At 40.6% G+C, this 17,352-nt stretch overlaps 2 protein-coding genes and 1 long non-coding RNA gene across 5 annotated transcripts; 1 reads left to right on the top strand and 2 right to left on the bottom strand.

Annotated features, from left to right (window-relative positions):
* Nucleotides 1-368: 368 nt before the first annotated feature.
* Nucleotides 369-4,539, bottom strand: LOC116732955 (kelch-like protein 33). Its single transcript, XM_032583572.1, has 4 exons — nt 2,989-4,539; nt 1,587-2,526; nt 1,325-1,492; nt 369-1,141 (listed from the first exon to the last, which is right to left on the bottom strand). Exons 1-4 carry the CDS (start codon nt 4,430-4,432, stop codon nt 619-621), a joined length of 3,075 nt encoding a protein of 1,024 aa, XP_032439463.1. The 5' UTR covers nt 4,433-4,539; the 3' UTR covers nt 369-618.
* LOC116732956 (uncharacterized) lies at nt 2,533-15,076 on the top strand. Its single transcript, XR_004341917.1, has 3 exons — nt 2,533-3,469; nt 4,686-4,766; nt 13,945-15,076. It is a non-coding gene; the product is annotated as an uncharacterized LOC116732956 (long non-coding RNA).
* Nucleotides 9,118-17,280, bottom strand: LOC116732953 (uncharacterized). 3 transcript variants are annotated; one of them, XM_032583569.1, is made up of 7 exons: nt 16,766-17,277; nt 16,159-16,260; nt 14,242-14,331; nt 13,890-13,964; nt 13,135-13,205; nt 12,863-13,034; nt 9,118-10,522 (listed from the first exon to the last, which is right to left on the bottom strand). In XM_032583569.1, exons 2-7 carry the CDS (start codon nt 16,225-16,227, stop codon nt 10,313-10,315), a joined length of 687 nt encoding a protein of 228 aa, XP_032439460.1. In that variant the 5' UTR covers nt 16,228-16,260; nt 16,766-17,277; the 3' UTR covers nt 9,118-10,312. The 3 variants fall into 3 exon arrangements, with proteins under 3 accessions (XP_032439460.1, XP_032439461.1, XP_032439462.1); XM_032583570.1 differs by lacking the exon at nt 13,890-13,964 and having other exon boundaries at nt 16,766-17,280; XM_032583571.1 differs by lacking the exon at nt 14,242-14,331 and having other exon boundaries at nt 16,766-17,279.
* Nucleotides 17,281-17,352: the final 72 nt, after the last annotated feature.

The raw sequence follows: 17,352 nt of genomic DNA, 5'->3' as shown, positions 1-17,352 counted from the left end.
TTTTCATGTTAACTTCTGGGGAAATTTATCATCCAGCCGAATTTATTGTGACAGGCCTAATTACCACCCACATTACAGACATTATAAAAAAATCAACTGATGACTTTACAGAATTTATTTCAGCAAAACTCTCAATCATACAAATATCTCTAAATGTCTGCACCTATATATCGCAGTGTTTGGACATATTTATCATAAGACATATATTAAACATAAACCATAAACTTTGATTCACTGTTAAAAATACATTTATTTAATAACCTGTTTACTACAATATACAGGGACCGTAACATCTCTAGTCAGTTTGAAAACTTTACAAGTTTCAAATTACTACTGCTGTAGTGTATTTTTTCATTGTTGGATGCACATAATTAACAGTCAACTTTCTCTTAAAAAATGGAAGCTAAGGTCAATAAAACCGACAAATTTGTGTAGTTTGAGATGAATCATTTAGATATTAAGATGATCACTTGAACACTGAATACCTGAACTTTGAGTTTCTCCTTACAAAAATTATATTTCAGATACCAGAAGCCAAAAGCCCAACACACGTCATTGTAAAAAAATTATTAGCTCCTGAAAAATTGGGTCTGAAATCGCTGATATGCTGACAACATTTTACATACGTAAATGCTGCGGCAAACGCAGCACACATGCTCGTATTTCATTGTTGGGCCCTGGCATTTGTCCCATGTTCTCCCATTTCTGCATGGCGTTGTCATAGCGATGGACCATGTTAGTGTCACTGAAGTCCTCCTGGCTGTATCCACCCAACAAATAAAACCTTCCCTCCAAAACTGCACTCCCCGCCCCGACGTGTGGCACCTGTAGAGACGTAAACGCGGTCCAGGAATTTGCAGCTGGACTGTACATTTCACAGGCAAGCTGGTCAATAACAGTCATGTTGTCATTTGTGGTGATTCCTCCTGCTACATACAGGTGTTCTCCCAAAGTCTCCATGCTGTGATGAGCTCGAGGCTTGCTCATGCTTGTCAGGAAGGTGCTTCCTGTCTCCGGGTGATACAGGAACATAGATGCAACACACAACTGGTCAGTGTTTTGTCCTCCTGAGATAAAGATCTGCCCTTTGAAAACCTTTGCTACATGCCCACCCAATGGTAGATCCAAGGGGCAGGCAAATCTGAAAGGGAAGAGACTGATGTAAGCAAAGGATAGACACATTCATGTCATTTAAACTAGTAAAGATGTTTTTAGCAACAAATCCATATGTGTTAATGTGTTCAAAGGCATAAAGTAGGTAAAAGAATGCTGTGGAATCATACACATGGCAGTGAACTCGTGATTATTTTTCTTTCTAGATTACCTCCAGGAGTCTGTAGTGGGGCAGTAACATTCAACAGTATCCATATGGTCAGGTTCACAGTATCCACCAACAGCATATAATCGTCCATCCAGTACAACCACAGAGAAAGAGGCTCTCTTCTCTTGCATCTCACCCAGGCACTCCCAGCTGTTCTGAAGTGGGTCGTACCTACATGTGGAGTGAAGAGATAAATACAGATGTTAAAACTGTGATAGATAACATACTAATTTATTCCTGTCTTTGTCATACTGCCTTCCCTCACCTATAAACGGAGTTAAAGATGTCACCCTTGCCGTAATATTTTTTGCCTCCAAGAATGTACAGTTGCCCATTGAGCACAGCAACTTCATGACTGAACCTTGGTGAAGCTGGTATTTCTCCCAATCTTCTCCACTCAATTGCCTTGTTTGTCCCTGTTAGACTTCTTACAGAATTTCCAAACCAAACATCTCTGCTGACGCTGCGGCTGCGCAGGTCTTCAGAGATCTGGTCGCCCCCAATCAAGACAAGACTCTCTTTGGGCAGATAGATACGGCATTGGCTCTTTTGCGGAGTCCGGTTGCCGCAGAAGTCTTCAAACACGTTTTGATATACCTCTGTCAGGATGTGATCACACCAAATGTTCTGTGATTGGACCTCTTTGAATTCCTTAAATGTCATCAGGGAAAACTGTACCGTTTTCATTAACTCATCTGCGAGTCTAATCCTTCGACTGGGCTTTGCTTGAATCCATGATAGGACAGCATTAAACACAACAAGCTCAGATGAAACACAGAGTGAGTTGCTATTCAGGTACTTCACGAGCTGTTTGGCTGGCAGGTCCTTGAACTTGGAAGTGCAGGCCACCTCTTGGAACTGCCGAAGGACAAAATCATCTGCAGCTTCAAGAAGATGTGCCATTTCATAGGCTTCAGCAAAAGATACCACGTCAAGGCAAGTGTGGGCATTTATTTCTTGCTGAAGGAAGCTAAAGCACAAGGACAGGGTGGGTTGATACTGGAGCTGAAGAGAGAGGCAAGCAATCTCAAAGACACCCGTCCAGTTGAGGGGAAGAGTCCCGTTGTAGGAGCTGCCAATCAGAACTTCTAGATCCGAGGCCAAGAGGAATGGAAGACTCACACAAGACTGAAGGGACTCTTTCATACCCAACGTAAACATCCCACGGAAGTAGTCACTACTGACAGCTAGCATAACTCTGTGAACTGGAGAGAAGAAGGTGATGAGTATTAAATACAAATGTTAACTCTGTCGGTGCTGTTCAGGCTTGAGCTGGTTTCTAAAGACAGACTCAGTTGGTTAATGAATGTAAAATTGTGGAAACAACTGTATATGCCAATAACTCTGATGTTTCTTGATCTTAGAAATCATAGTTGTTAATTTATCCATTGTGCAACTGTAGACCTTAGTGCAATTTAGCTTACTTTTTTAGGGTAAAGAACTGTTTCAGTCAGGCATCACAAATAGATAACATAATAGTCCTCCGAGGCCTGTGATCTCAAGTTTCATTGGTTGGATATTGCTCTAGTTCCCAGTGGCTGAATTAACTAAAAGAAGAAATGGTGGGCTGATGGGGTACAATATAACTCTTTGATAAAAGCATATGGAGCACAGTCACATCTATATCTTGTAGAACAGTGGTTTATGAAGACTGGCTGAGTACTTACCAAGAACTGATCCACCAATTGCTTCCAACTGGACATCACAACCAACTCTGTCCATCCACAACTGTTTTACAGACTCCAGATTGATGCTCATTTGTTCTGCAGCAGAGAGTTTTACCCTTTTATTGTCTTTGCAAAGTAATGTGGGTTTCTCTTCGTACAGGTGACACAGGGCCAAAACTCGAGGGGAGCCCATTGCTCGAGCAGCAACTTGTATCTGATCAACGTTTTGCTCATTCAAGCATGATATGAGTCCAGTGTACGCAAACTCCACAACCGCCTCTAATCCGACACAATCCACTTCTGGACCAAGAGACACTGACCAGCCACGGCCTCCAGAACTAGCATGAGCAGGTTTACCTTCAGTCACACTGCTGTTTTCTGCTTTTCTTTCATTCAGTTTTATCCAGATGAGTGAGCTGACAGCAGCCATGACTGTGGAGTGGACACATATGCTCCTGCCATCCTCTGTGTTCAGCGTAAGGTCAGTGAGAATAAAAGAGTCCCTGAACTCTTTCAAGGCAAGGAAAACAGTTGTAGGATAATCATCTTTATAGTACATCTTTACAAAACTTTCCTCTTCATTCTCATCCTCATCAAGTGGCTCTTCAGATACCACACCATTTGCATCTTCTTCTTGGAGATTTCCAACATCATATTCAGTCTCTGCTTGAGCTTTCCAAGATTCTGTCATTTTGCTACATGTCAATGTCTTGCTTCCATCTTTGCTGCTCTCCAGAGTTTTACGGTCTCGATTAATATTCCTGTGAGATCTCTGTGATTTTTTGTTAGGATAGTTTAGTTCATCTTGATTCTGTTTCTCAGTGTTCTGATAATCTTCACTGCAAACTGATTGCACTGAACCTAAAACTGTGCCGTCATGTTCACATTTCACACGTTTTTGTTCGTCATTGTGCTGAAAATGCTGAAGCTGCGTTTCGTTTATCTGTTTTCTGAGGTCACAGGCATCATTTTGTTCTCGCTTCAGATCACTTTCATCACCATGCTCTCCGTCCATCATCCTCTCCTTCTCCTCTGACTCCTTTGCCCTCTCTTCTCTCAAGTCATCAATTATTTGACTCTCATCTTTCTCTTCGTCTTCATTTACTTCCTCACACTCCATAACCTCCCACTCTGTTTCATCTCGTTTACCTGTATCGTCTTTTGTATTTGCTTCAGCAATCTCCTCATCTTCCTTTCTTTTCCAGTGACCACTTTTCTCTTCCTTCTCTTTTTCAGGTCCTCCTACCTCCCTGCTCTCTTCTTCCTCATTCACCTTTTTAAAGCTGCTGGCATCCTTACCTTCCTCCTCCGCCTCATCCTCAACTCTCACTTCAGCCATAGCCTGGTGGCATATCGTCCCCCTCCACTGTTTTCTCCTGCTCTCCTCCACCTCTCTCTTCCATTCCATTGACTCTTTCTGGAGGCACGGATTAGCTACTGCCATTTTGTTCCGTCTTCCTGTACTCTCTTCTAATAACTTTAATTAGCTGATGCTATTTAGGCCTGTAGATGCTCCAGGACTGTGGATCCCTTACTGTTTGAAGTTTTTGAGGAAAAGCTCTGACACAGGTGCAGGTCGTGGATGTCCAAGTTATAGCCTACTCAAGTTGCTGAGATTGCTGTGTGTTCCTTTGCTTCTCACCCCCTAAGCAGCAGTGTTATATGTTTGCTCCAGTCCTACCTCTCTCTCTCTCCAGCTGCATGGAAACATTCAAGGAGCACAAGTTCCCAGAGTTCCTGTTATAACCAAGGTGCCACATATACTCAGTGTAACATAAGTAGGTACAATTCTCAGCTGGTTGTCTGTTGTCACGTTCAGACCAAACAGTTTTGAAAGCGGTTGATGCACAAGTTCTTTTGGACATATGTTTTATAGCTACTCTTCATGTATTTTATCGTTGCGTTCCAACCTGTCACTGTCCTTATCAACTATGTAGCTCAATTCGAAGCAAGACGCAATGGGCTGATTCGTCCACTCTAGTCTTGTCAAGCATCTTTACTCTTGCCCCATGAATATACCCAGAGGGTCAACAGAGGCATCACGTTTCTCCTTCACGTCCGAGCGCTGTGGAATTTGGGTCACAGATCTCGAGACACAACTGAAAGAAGGAGGCCAAAAGGGCAAGGAAAAAACACACACGGCACCTGTTGGCTCGTTCGCTTTGACATCGGCTGAGAGTCGAAACAGGTGGGCGACACTGTAAACTAGACTTGTTCGATGGCATCAGAACTCGAAAGCACTGTTCCCCGTCTTTGAAGTGGACAAAATCACAGAACGGATTCCTTACGGTCATTATTTCTCAAGCAAAAACAAAGCCAAACACTAGGGGTCACCACTGTATGATAAAAACAAAAACAAAAACAAAAACACAGGTAACTAATGGTACAATTTACGCTGACTCACAAAATCTGGACAACAACAGATTGGAAAAAACACTGCCTGCTCCCTCAAATCACCAGACTCCTTGATTAGGCTTAGGTATTGTTGCCTACAATGTCCAACACTTCTAATAATTACTTCCCCTGCACCATATCATGTAACTAAAATGATCTCAAGCTGGTTTCTTAGACATGACGCTGAGCTCCACCAGGCTTCCCAGACAGCAGCTCTCTGTCCTGGATTTTCAGAATTTGTATCACGGATGTGCAGCTGCCAAAATCTGCAGCAATTGCTTGATGTATATCATGTCAATGAAACAAGTTTCAGAGCAATCCTTCACGCGCCTTGTTGATGCCATGAATAATTAAGGCAGATCTAAAAAAAAAAAAAAAAGCAACTACTATTGTTATATAGCATTGATATTATGTTGTTTGCTAACCAAAGAATGTAAAAAAAATAATAATTGTATACCTTAAAATGAGTTTGTTGAAAAAAAAATATCTAGTTTTTTGCCAATGTTTACTACAAACTTGTCCAACTTCATTTCTTGGCTGTGGGTCCTTTAAGAGCCTTGGAAAACCTCTGCAACAGGCCTTTAATTGCATCCACGCACACACAGTGAGCCTCTAATCAAATCCTGCTGAAATTCTCCGAAGTTGAAGCGCTGCATGTGGGCGAAATGGAAGTGAAACCGGTGGGCAATATCTCGCTTCACAAAACGAACTCCTACCTGAATCCACTGCAGCTATGTCACTCTCCCGGCCATTCACACAGACAGCGAAACTCCTGAACAACAGGCGGGGCAAATGAGTCGGGTGGTTCTCAGAAATGCACAAACAAAACAAAACATCTATGCAATAAAGTGCGTTCCACATTTATTATCCTTACGAGTTGGATGTGAGTAGGGCACAAAGATTTTTTTTAAACTATATTTCTGTAGGACAGTAGGTGAGCAGATGTTGCGGTAATCACTTTATCACTGACGTTTAAACAGAGGGTTAAACTCTGGCTATAATCTACTTATGAAAAGTCTGTTTTCTCTAAGCAGTTCGGATTGTTACCATAACAACGGCATGTAGCAAGAGAAGATCTAACCTCGTTGTGGGACCCCTCCTCCACAAGCCTTACCCTTAGGCCGTCTGATCGAGAGCAGCAGCAGTGCCCAGGCAAAGATTCTCTCTTTTTCGAAAAGTCCAAATGCAAGAACACATTTTAATCTATTTTTATTTTTAAACATTTCAGTTCCAAAACTTTGCAGTGAAAACACTGGAAAATATGAAGAAAACTGAACTGGACAAATACTGATTTTCAGACAACTGGCCTCCGGCCCCATAAGAGAGGAGATGTTTAGAAACCAAAACCTAAAATGTCTACCTTAGTAAAAACACTGAAATCAGCAGGAAATGGGATCAGTGCACTATTCATTAACTGTAGTGAATAAATATATGCCTAAGCTGCAATGCAAAGAGAATTTCAGACACATTCACTAAACCACGACAAGACATATACAAGAGCATTAGTGGTTATTAGTGGTGACAATTCTGAAAGCCAATAGGCAGGGTAACATTCACTGGCAGCTAAAATTTAGAGAACTTTCAAAAAATGCAGCTTTATAGAAACTGTCTTTGTTTTTTTGCAGGAATTTAGTCTGAGTGGATAAAAAAATGAGTCACGGTTTCATCAGTAGATGGCAGTGTAACTTGTGTCACTCATAGCTGAAGAAAAGCAGATCAAACTTAAGTCGGAGAAGGAAAAAGAAAAGGAAAATGTCAGCAAGCACAGCTCTTTCAATAAAAGCAAAGTTAGCTGAAGTAAGTCTCTGTCAAAGTTAATCTAAAATTCGATTTTAACTACTTTTTTTCTCACCGCTTCTTGAGGAAATTCTTACAAATTACTGATATAGTAAATGTCAAGTCCAGTTTTAAGAAATAGGGCCAAGTTTTCACAAATCCAAAATTGTGTTTTGAAGAATAAAGAGTAAAATATGTCAAACTAGTTCATATATTTTTGCCCTAATGCCTGTTCTAATGTAAAGTGCTCCTAATGCCAAAACATCACTTAAATTTTTCCATTTCATATTTTAAAATAAATCTGTGGAGCAGATGCTAACGTAATCCTTATTAGTTTACAGTTACTAATAAGGAAGTTCTAGTGATGTTACGTGATGTGCCGAGGCTTCGAGGCGTGTGTCGAGTAATGGAGGGGGCGTTTCCGTAAAGCGCGTATCGAGGCTTGCTTCATTTAGGGGAGGAGCCGAAAACGATGACGTCCGAAGCCTCGCTGCCTGGCTGTACCACGTGACTGCTTCGGGAAGTGGCTCAGATGTTGGCGCGGGGTTTGACAGCTTTAGAAACCTCACAGGCTCCATTCAAAATGTGGGTTGTTGTAGGCGAGTTGCGGTCAGTTGAGAGAGTGGATAGAGTTTTGATAGTTTGGATAGCAGAGTTTGGATAGTGGTTATTTAGTTTGAGACAGTTAGTTCGGTGTTTGGAGAGTTTAGGAGAGAGAGAGAGAGAGAGAGAGAGAGAGAGAGAGAGAGAGAGAGAGAGAGAGAGAGAGAGAGAGAGATAAATAGAAAGGAGATTTAGGAGCGCGAGGACAGGATAGGAGTAGGATGGAGCCGGCGAGAAAGAGGAGGATTTCCCCTATGTGGGAACATTTTGATTTGATAAGCCCTAACAAGGTAAGGTGAGCTGAACATTTGCAGATGCATTAGGTTTGCTTATGAGGAACTGTATTTTTCACTGTTTCTTATTTTCTGTAAAGGTGAGGTGTTTATTGTGCTCCAAGGAGTTGGGGTACAATAATAACACCTCATCCATGTAGTGTCAAAAAAGAGAAATCGTTTGAAACCAAAAACTGTGGAGAAATTGTTGTTTCTTAATAAAAATGCATGAAATCATCCAAGTTACACAAGCATTAGCCTATTCACTACCCCCTCCCTAGTTCCACAAGCACTTTCACTGTCCTCTGCCTGATTAAGCCCATGCCATTTTTCTAGAGTCACAGAAAAACTTTATTACACAACATGCCATATCACATGACACTACTATTTTGGGAATAATTACACACAGAGGATACATTCAAATAATATTTTATTATACACATATGTGTATACATAATTTATGTAGACAAATGATTTCGTCCTACACCTTTTGTGAAGTCATTCCCAAGAGCCATAATAGACAAAAATTCAATGCATCACACGTGTTAAGATACAGCTGGCTGTGATTATACACCTGGCCAGTAGGTGGTTTCGTGTGCACATGAAGCCTCAAGAAATGAACCCTTTCTCGAACCAGTTGGCTCAAGTGGTTCAATGCCTCATGAGGCTTCATCTCACCATCACTAGGAAGTTCTCAAGAACAACTTCCTTTCAAGCTTAAAACAAAACACACATCTTCACATTAAAGTTATAGCAAAACTCGTACGCCGCTGAAATGACGCCACTCCGTTTTTGTTTACGTTTTGTGAAGAAGGAAGTTGCGCTCAATGTCTTCTTCAGAGGTTTTTGTGTCGTTACCGTCAATAGTTCTTAGTGCAGCGCCACCACAGGTGAGGGAGGGGAAAGGGTTTTTTTAGAGGGTTTGTTTTATTGGACTCAGTGCAATGTACATCAGCTGAAAATGTAAAAAAAATAAATCTATCAATCCTAGTGCCATATAATGCACTGAAAATATCTTTCAAATGTTGCAAAATCTCTTCTGTTAATAGATCCCTCCCGCACCCCGAAACTCAAACCAGACGAGTTTAAATAATTTTTTTTTGTTAAAATACAATCTAGTTTTATTGACATTTTATTGCCCCATGAAACACAAAAATGGAAATATGTCTACAATGGAAGAAATGCGAGCTTTAGGAAGAGCAATACAGCAGGATTGAAGACTAAACTAAATTCACAGTACTTAATAGGATACGGTAAATGATGATGAATAATAACCACTTCTCTTTTCTCGAGTTGAACAAAATGTTTAAATATCATTCATAAAGAACATCGTAAAACAAATACAGCATACAGTACAGAGTAGCCAAATGGCTTTTTACCAGTTTGCATTTCAGCTTGTAACAACTAGCATGATTGATTGTCAAGCTCAGTTTTTCTAAACAGCAATCATACGATAACATACGTAACGTAAGATTCATATTTATCTTGTTGGCATTATGTGAATATGTGGATGTATATGAACTTATTGTACATAGTTACAGTATTTTTTTTCCCTAAAGCTTATTTTATTTTGAGGTCAGCTCATTTTTACTATGGTTTGGTGTTTTAAATTAATCTTCAAAAAAAAAGAAAAAAGATCCATGTAATCTGTCCATGAAACCAACAGATGTTCAGTAGATTATACACAGCAAACGTGTGTCTGATCTCAGTTGCTATTGCTTTTTAAATTGGGTTGCATGCTATTTAGAGCCCCAGGTCCCTGCGCTAACAGAAGATACTCCTAAGAGGGGGGTTAGGAACGACACTAACCCCCTCCTGTGAGGGGGTTAGTGTCAGGGCCAAGGACATGACGAGACCGAAGATCATTAACAGCACTCACAGCGCCGCAGGAGGAACAGAGGAATTGCATAGTGTAGCGGCATCGTCTTTCACATGTTTTCCAATCGAGTGTGTTGTTACCCTGTTTGAAGGTTCCTGAACCCCTTGGTGCCCCGCCCCACCCGGGGGCCACAAAATGAGAAGTCTATTTTTACAAAAGAGGGGGTGAGAAACCGAGACTTAGCGACTGTAAGCTCCTTGAAAAGATTCGGCCAAAGACGCGTTTAGCATCCTTCAATACAATGCAATCTAAACAGAAATCATCATTAATATCACTCCTAATTCTTCCTTTAAAAAAAAAAAAGTAGTAAAAAATAAGTATGCTATCGACTACATCATAAGACTTGATGACGTTTGTGCGATGTTTGGAAAAAAAAGAAGAAAAAAAACATTATGCTGTGTCATGTGGCGGTCCAGGGCAGCAGGAATGAGATTATAACGATGACGAGGGAGAGCGAGACGGGCAGCAGGAGCAGCAGCTTGACGGGGAGAGGCAGGGACGAGGGCCACAGGGAGGTCAGCTTGGAGCCTCGGGACCCATCCGAAGGACTCTTCTGCTTCTCCACGTTGGGCCCAGTGATGATGAGCGGCCTCACCTGCGAAACGCTCTCCTGAGGGATGAAAACAAGGCAAAGGACGGGAATCGTTACGTTGCGTCTGGATGCACTTACGGCTCCTCCTTCAGTTAAAGCCAGAGAAAAGTCTAAGAATTTTTTCAGTTTCAATGGGATTAACCAATTAATCATTGGACAGCAAAAAGACACTTAATAAATCTTGTTTTTTTTCTTTTACAAAATTTGAACCAGGTGAAGCTAAAACTAAACTACTTGAGGAGTTCTGAGTGGAACATAATTGTAGGCAAAGATATTTTTCATCTAAATGCAACATGTATATATTTTTGTGGTTTTGCCTGTGGTGGTCTTTTTTGAGTCCATATATTGCAGTTGACGATGAATTATTAAATTAGTTGACAATTATTTCAATAATCTGTTAGTCACGATTAACACAATTAATGATCTCATCCCTACTTGCTACCATGCTATTGGCTTTGCTTTAAACATTGGGATTTAAATGGAAATATAATTGTTACATCAATTTCAAATTTTATGAGTGTAAGGTGCCGCAAAGTTAAGCTGAGTAAACTGAAACCATGTCCCATTTTTTTCTCGCAGTCAGAAATTTGATGTAGCGACGGCAAAGATGTTGACTTTAATTTAGATGTTGGAAAATTTGCTCATCTGATGTGTTTAAACAGCTTGTGGATTTAATTAGAAACAAACAGCAACCTTGTTACTATTTTAACTGTTGTTATATAGTATGTAGTTAGATTCTATGGCTCCAATCTGAAGTGCTTCTGCACCTTTTTCCAAAACAAATTCATCGTTCGGTGCCTGGCATTTATTCGGTCTAATTATGACTTTTTGACTGTGGAGTAACAGCTTATGAGGTGAAACAAAAAACTCCTGTCAAATCCCATCTGCGCTGACCGGACAGTAATAACAGGGTTAATAGGGAGAGAGAGTCTAAATGGACTCTTTTACTGTCCAAATGTCCGACTCGTTTTGCCCTGTGACCCAACAAAAAAAAACACAAAAAAAAAAAACACCAGATAAAATATGTAAATGAGCGTTTTGGGAAGTGGGCGAGAGTGAGAGCAAAGACAAGAGAGGAGGCAGATGCAAGGCAGGTTACAAATGCTTGGAGATTACATGATCAATATGTCACTGGATCATAAATACCGACATAAACACTTTAAAAAAATTATTTAATATAAAGTACGATAAATAAACAAACTCAGTTCAGAATGTTCAGCTGGTGAACTATGAAAATGGTCAAATTCATCTTGATGTGGCTAACGCTAGCCCAGAACCCGTTCTCGTTAAGGTTGAACTGGCACAAAGTTTGACTGTTCACCTGGGAAACTTTGTGAACATGGAGTTTTGCTAAACCTCACTGGGTCTTTAACTAGAACTGTTTGCTTTGATCAGATCAAACTAATATCCAACTTAGCTGTAACAAACACTCTAATCTGCCAACAGTCAAAAGACGAACATTACAAAAGCACAAAGGTGGACTCTGTTAAATCAGACGGGAGGTCTGATGTGCTGTGAGCTAATTACTCATCAGCTCTCAAATAACAGGACATTAAAACAAAAACTGGCAAATTCTGCCTGTAGACTGAAAACAAGTCATCATTCCGTCTCTTAGCAGGACAATTACCACAAACATGAGGCCAAATCAATACAGAAATGGTTCACCGAACACGAAATCAACTTTTCTCCATGACTATTTTATCAGGAGAGGAGAAGAGCAGATGGAAATCAAAAGTGGGGTACCGCAAGGTTGAAGCCTGGGACCCCTCCTATTTAATATCTACATCCTCCCACTAGCTCAGGTTGTAACAGGAAATAAGATTAGCTGCCATAACTACGCAGATGATACACAGCTCTACAGTACAATGTCACCAGGTGACTCTGAACCTGTTCAAGCACTAAACAGATTCTTAGAACAGATCAATGTGTGGATGTGCCAGAACTTTCTCCAGCTGATTAGGAACAAAACTGAAGTTATTATTGTTGGACCTGAAGAGGAGCGATCAATGCACAGCTTCAGTTATTACAACTGGAAACAAGCGATCAGGCCAGAAAATCTGTGTGTGTGTTGATGGACTCTCACTTGAACATTCAGAGCCACATAGAGACACTTACAAAGTCGGCCTTCTGTCACCTGAAGAACATTTCCAAGCTTAAAGGACTCATGTTGCAGCAAAATCTAGAGAAACTCATCGTTGCTTTTCTCTGGATCAAAGTGTAAAAAACGTTGCACTTGAGGAGAAGAGAGAAGACTCAGGACTCTAGACCATCCTGAGTTAAAGAATGGTTAACTATCCCCCCACCTATGGGGTATTTTATTTTAAATGACACCAATCAGCTTAATGATTGTCCCTCTACCTCCAGGATGGTCCTGCTGTGCGCTCTGTCGGGACTGAGCCGCAGGTTCCAGCGATGGCTTTTGTGGCTCCGCCCTCCGTCGTCCTCGCTCTCCGTGGTGTCTTGCCGCGCCACGCGAGGACGCTTGCGCCTGCGCGAGCTGATTCGCTGGAGAGAGCTGTGCTCCTGGATTCTGAGCCAATCAGACTTAAGGTCAATACATTATAAGGAGAAAAAAAGAAAAGTACAAGCCAAGCAAAACGTGGCGAAGAGGTTACCCCTGTAAAACCAACCTGCAGTCTGTGTCCTCTATGTCAGCATCTGCATCGCTTTCTCCCTGAGGGTCGGATAACGCGCACTCCTCCTGCGGCGCAGAGGAACGTTAAAATACATAATCAAAATATGAGTCGTCGTTCAATAAAAAAGAAAGACAGTGAATCACAGCCGTTGGTTGTCAGAAACAACCTGCGGTGGTGGCATGTATCTAACCGCATGTGCTCATGTGTGACTTTTCATTATGTCACAGTTGTTAATATGCATGAGCCAGCTGATGCCTCCTTTGGTAGCATGACCAATGAGCTCACCACTTATATAAATGTCATCCTATTTATATCCCGGCGGTATTGATCTCCTCTGGAACAGATGAATGAACACCTCAAAATGTTGAATGACTTCTGCATAGAACTGTTGTATGAAAGGGAAGGTTCTTTAAACTGTGACTATCCCATCCAGGGGCCAGTTAAACCAAAAGGGATCAAGTAGTCAGAGGTGGTCTTACTTCTCACTAAGCTATGGTTCACTTAAGAATTGCTATTGTATAATTCCTACTACTATTTAGTCAAACTTTCTAGATTTCTGTTTGGTAAAAAAAAAAGATATTGACAAGATGTGAAACATTTCAAGGGTTCTGAATACTTTTCCAAGACAATATAGATCTGACATGTTGGTACCTTCAGTATAATATAGAGAGCTCAGTGTATAGGGTGCTTCAGCTAACTGATAACACACACACACATACGCACACACACACTCATCTGTTATATATTACCTCTGTGCCATATCCCTCAGAGTACCTGGCTAACAAGACTCTGTTTTTTCCACAGTGTTCACACAGCAGAGTGCCCTGACAACAGAAAAGCAAGAAGACAGCCGAGAGTGACTGATCCTGAAAACACTTTGAGGGGGGAAAAAACACACCACACACACGCATACACACACAACATTGACAGCTGTCGGCTCTGAGCTGCTCCTGTAAAACATACAGTAGAAAAACAGAAGCAGCAACAGAGACACGGAAGAGGTCGGCGGGAGGCGAAAGGCGCACATTTACACGTAGAGAAAAGCTCGGAGCGGGGCGGCGCGGCGCCACAGACACTTAAGTGGGAAGCCTGAGCACTCACCAGCGTAGGCGCGTGTGCTTCTGAATAAAGTGTACGGGGACCGGCCTCGCACAGGCACACTATATCTACCTCTTCACAACTCGCCCCCATCTGAGACAAAGACAAAGACAGAGAGGATGAACTGTTGTCTCTATGATGCCTCTTACCCCCTTTTTACTGCCTGCCAGCGGCAGATTAGCAACGCTGCATGAAGGAAGTTTTAAGATGTTGTTTCCCAAACTTTTTTTTTTTTTTTTGAAATTATGCATCTCCTAATGGCTCTGTGATGTAACCTTTTCCACCTACTTGTATTTTTAAGAGCTGAAAACCGGGCGCTGATTAGACTGCCTCTGCCAGACGCTGGAAATCACGAATGCTTAAAAACCGGAGTAATTAAGCCGAGGAAGCAATTAACATCACATCCACTTATCACAAAAGACACTTCTTTGTAGATTACATAATAAAGTTGTGTTTTTTTTTCTTTTGAATACTGACCTCACAAATTATTACAATTTCAATCAAGTATATTGGTTTGCAGTTGCAGTGTTCAATAACGCAGACGTTTCAACAATATCAAGGAATTTCTTCTGGTAGTAAACGCCGCATTAACATTTGATTTAGAGAATTTTGCTTAAAATGTTCAATTAACCATTATTGTTGTCCGTCAGCATTGAGCAGAGAACAGGAAGGGTGATATGTTATTATGGGTCGTATTTTAATGGCAAACCGCTTAAGGTACATAGTTGAGAAAGTTGGTTTCCACAATCGGTTAGAATTTTTTGGAAAATGTAACAGGATATTTTAGCTACTAAAGGCCAAACACCATTTTATTTCAAAGCCATTAAACCTATCAATATTAAAATGGGTTTCTTTCTTTATTTATTGCTTATTTGCATTGGGACACGTTTTAAGTGCTACATCTACAAAGGAAATGCGAATGGGTTACCATGGAAGCAAAATGGTGATGAAGACAGATTTTTTTGTTGCTGACTGAAAACAGTATGTCAACTGGAAAGATGTAATTGCCCCACAATTATGAAACAATTGAAAATCTGAGGGTTCAGTTCATGTTAGAGATAGTACACAACCCTGAAAGTAGGGAGTCAACAGTCAGACCAAAGCGTCAACCAAAGTCGTTGTTTGTGAGCATAAAGTCTACTGAGTAAAAACTGACTTTTTAACAACAATTTTTACTTTTATGTGTTTTCTCTTAGTACAAACTTGTCAACTACTGTTGATTTCCACATTTGTGTTAAGTCAAAAATCTCTCGAAATTATTCTTCTGGATGTTTAGTTGCAATAATTAACTTTTTTTTCTCAGTTTGACTGTAGATGCTGTTTGATTAGGTGTTTATATTTTATTTTTGTGACACAGATAGTGTCCCCAGAATGTACTTTTTGGTAGCTTTTCTTCTCCTAAATAAAAGTGGGGTTTATTTAGGAGACGGCCATTGGGAGGAAGTTGCTGAAGCACAAACTGGAGTTGTCTTGAAATGACAATTTTCTTACAAATGATCATTTGTTCAAATACAAAGCTTCACTCTATAAACTCATATTTGAGCTGGGAACTTTGCCAACACAATTGTTGGTTTGTATGAATATTTTACTATAAATTCATGCCCGAGTTTGGCATTCCAAGTGGAATGTTTAAACAGGCTTAAACATGACATAATATGTTTAAATGACCTTTAAACATAAAGTTTTCTTTTAAATTTAGCAAAAATAAAATGCATGCAATTTGTCACCTCAATTTTATAAATCACATTTTAAGTTGGTTTAGGCGGTATGAAGGCTTGTTAGGCGTCTCAGCTGGCTGCATGGCTTCTTTTCTATGTAATGTAACGTCAAAATCCAAGTAACCCAAAAACAGGTTTTGCGCAATAATAATAATATATATATATATATATATATATATATAAAAAAGATATAGAGCCTTACCTCACAGTCATTATCGGATGTCTCCCCAGAGGTAAACAGGCTGTGGGTGTCAGACTCCCTCCGCAGCATGACCTCTGACTGGGACCAAACACTTACGTGGACCTAGAGGGGGGGAAACTATTATTTTCATTGACTTGACTTTGTTCTGAAAATTATTTATGCTAACACTCTTTTCACTTGGCAGTTTTATTTATTTATTTATTTTTTCTGAGTGCTCTACTTTTTTCCTTTTTTTTTTTTTTTTAACAATGATTCACTGATGGATTGCAAAAAAAAAAACAAAAAAAAAACCAGCATTGCAGTGGTGTAGAAGTGATGCTGTCTTTACGCAAACAGCCGGGTTTGTCATCACATCACATCACAGCACCTCTCTTAACATCTGCTCAGCGCTGTCCGCACTCCCATTACGTAATAACCGAAGAGCATCAACGTTATAGGTAGTCTGAGAACTTTTCACATAAAGAAAAAACGCGGACAACATAACAAGGGCCTTCTATTAATTAAAATCGAAACATTCAAACATATATTTACTGAATAAGTACTCAATATTTCCGGCATTCCCCAACTATAAGATATAACAGAATAAGAGCGGAGTAACCCATCTTACCCGAAAAGCATCGTAGGACACAGAATAAACCCATAGAAGGTCGGCGGAGTGTTTTGATTAGAGAACGAGCCGGCGCGCGCGGCAGTGCGTGTCATTGTGGCGCGGAGGAGCCATGAGCTCGCGCTGTTCGCTCATGTTTGACATTGTGGCAAATCCTCTGCGTGATGTCAGCGCGAGCGATGACAGGCCAGGGAAGGCGCGCGCTCACTCACACGGCACACCAAGCACCGCGGGAGCGCGAGCCAGAGATCGGCGCGACTTCCGTTTCAACGTGGCTTTCAAAATAAGTTGAACGAGGTGAAATTAGAACGACCTGAAGACAATGACACGTGTACGTTTCTTCCTTTTTGCAGCTTATTGCTAGGTCATAGTATATAATACGTAATAAATATATCACAGGTGTCTCTTCAAACTTATCTTAAACCCCCCTTTTTATATCTTGACATGTTGAGTTTAGTTTTAAAGACGGAATTTTGAGATTAGTGGCGCTATATTCATTTGTCTTTATTTCTGTACAGAGTAAATAAAACTATAAAATCGTTAAAAAAAAAAAACAACAGGTTTTATTAATATTAAATCCATATTTT

The sequence above is a fragment of the Xiphophorus hellerii genome, chromosome 14 (genome assembly GCF_003331165.1).
Source record: "Xiphophorus hellerii strain 12219 chromosome 14, Xiphophorus_hellerii-4.1, whole genome shotgun sequence".
NCBI classification, from domain to species: Eukaryota; Metazoa; Chordata; class Actinopteri; order Cyprinodontiformes; family Poeciliidae; genus Xiphophorus; species Xiphophorus hellerii.
Note: the sequence above shows the minus strand (reverse complement) of the source record. Positions and strands in the feature narration are given on the sequence as shown.

Coding starts and splice junctions, on each gene's coding strand:
- LOC116732955 (XM_032583572.1), bottom strand. CDS start 4,432: ATGGCAGTAGCTAATCCGTGCCTCCAGAAAGAGTCAATGGAATGGAAG. Junction 2,527..2,988: donor AATTGGTGGATCAGTTCTTG/GTAAGTACTCAG, acceptor TCTTCTCTCCAG/TTCACAGAGTTATGCTAGCT. Junction 1,493..1,586: donor ATCTTTAACTCCGTTTATAG/GTGAGGGAAGGC, acceptor CTCCACATGTAG/GTACGACCCACTTCAGAACA.
- LOC116732953 (XM_032583569.1), bottom strand. CDS start 16,227: ATGCTGCGGAGGGAGTCTGACACCCACAGCCTGTTTACCTCTGGGGAG. Junction 14,332..16,158: donor CATCCGATAATGACTGTGAG/GTAAGGCTCTAT, acceptor TCTTTGTCTCAG/ATGGGGGCGAGTTGTGAAGA. Junction 13,206..13,889: donor CTGAGGGATATGGCACAGAG/GTAATATATAAC, acceptor TCTGCGCCGCAG/GAGGAGTGCGCGTTATCCGA.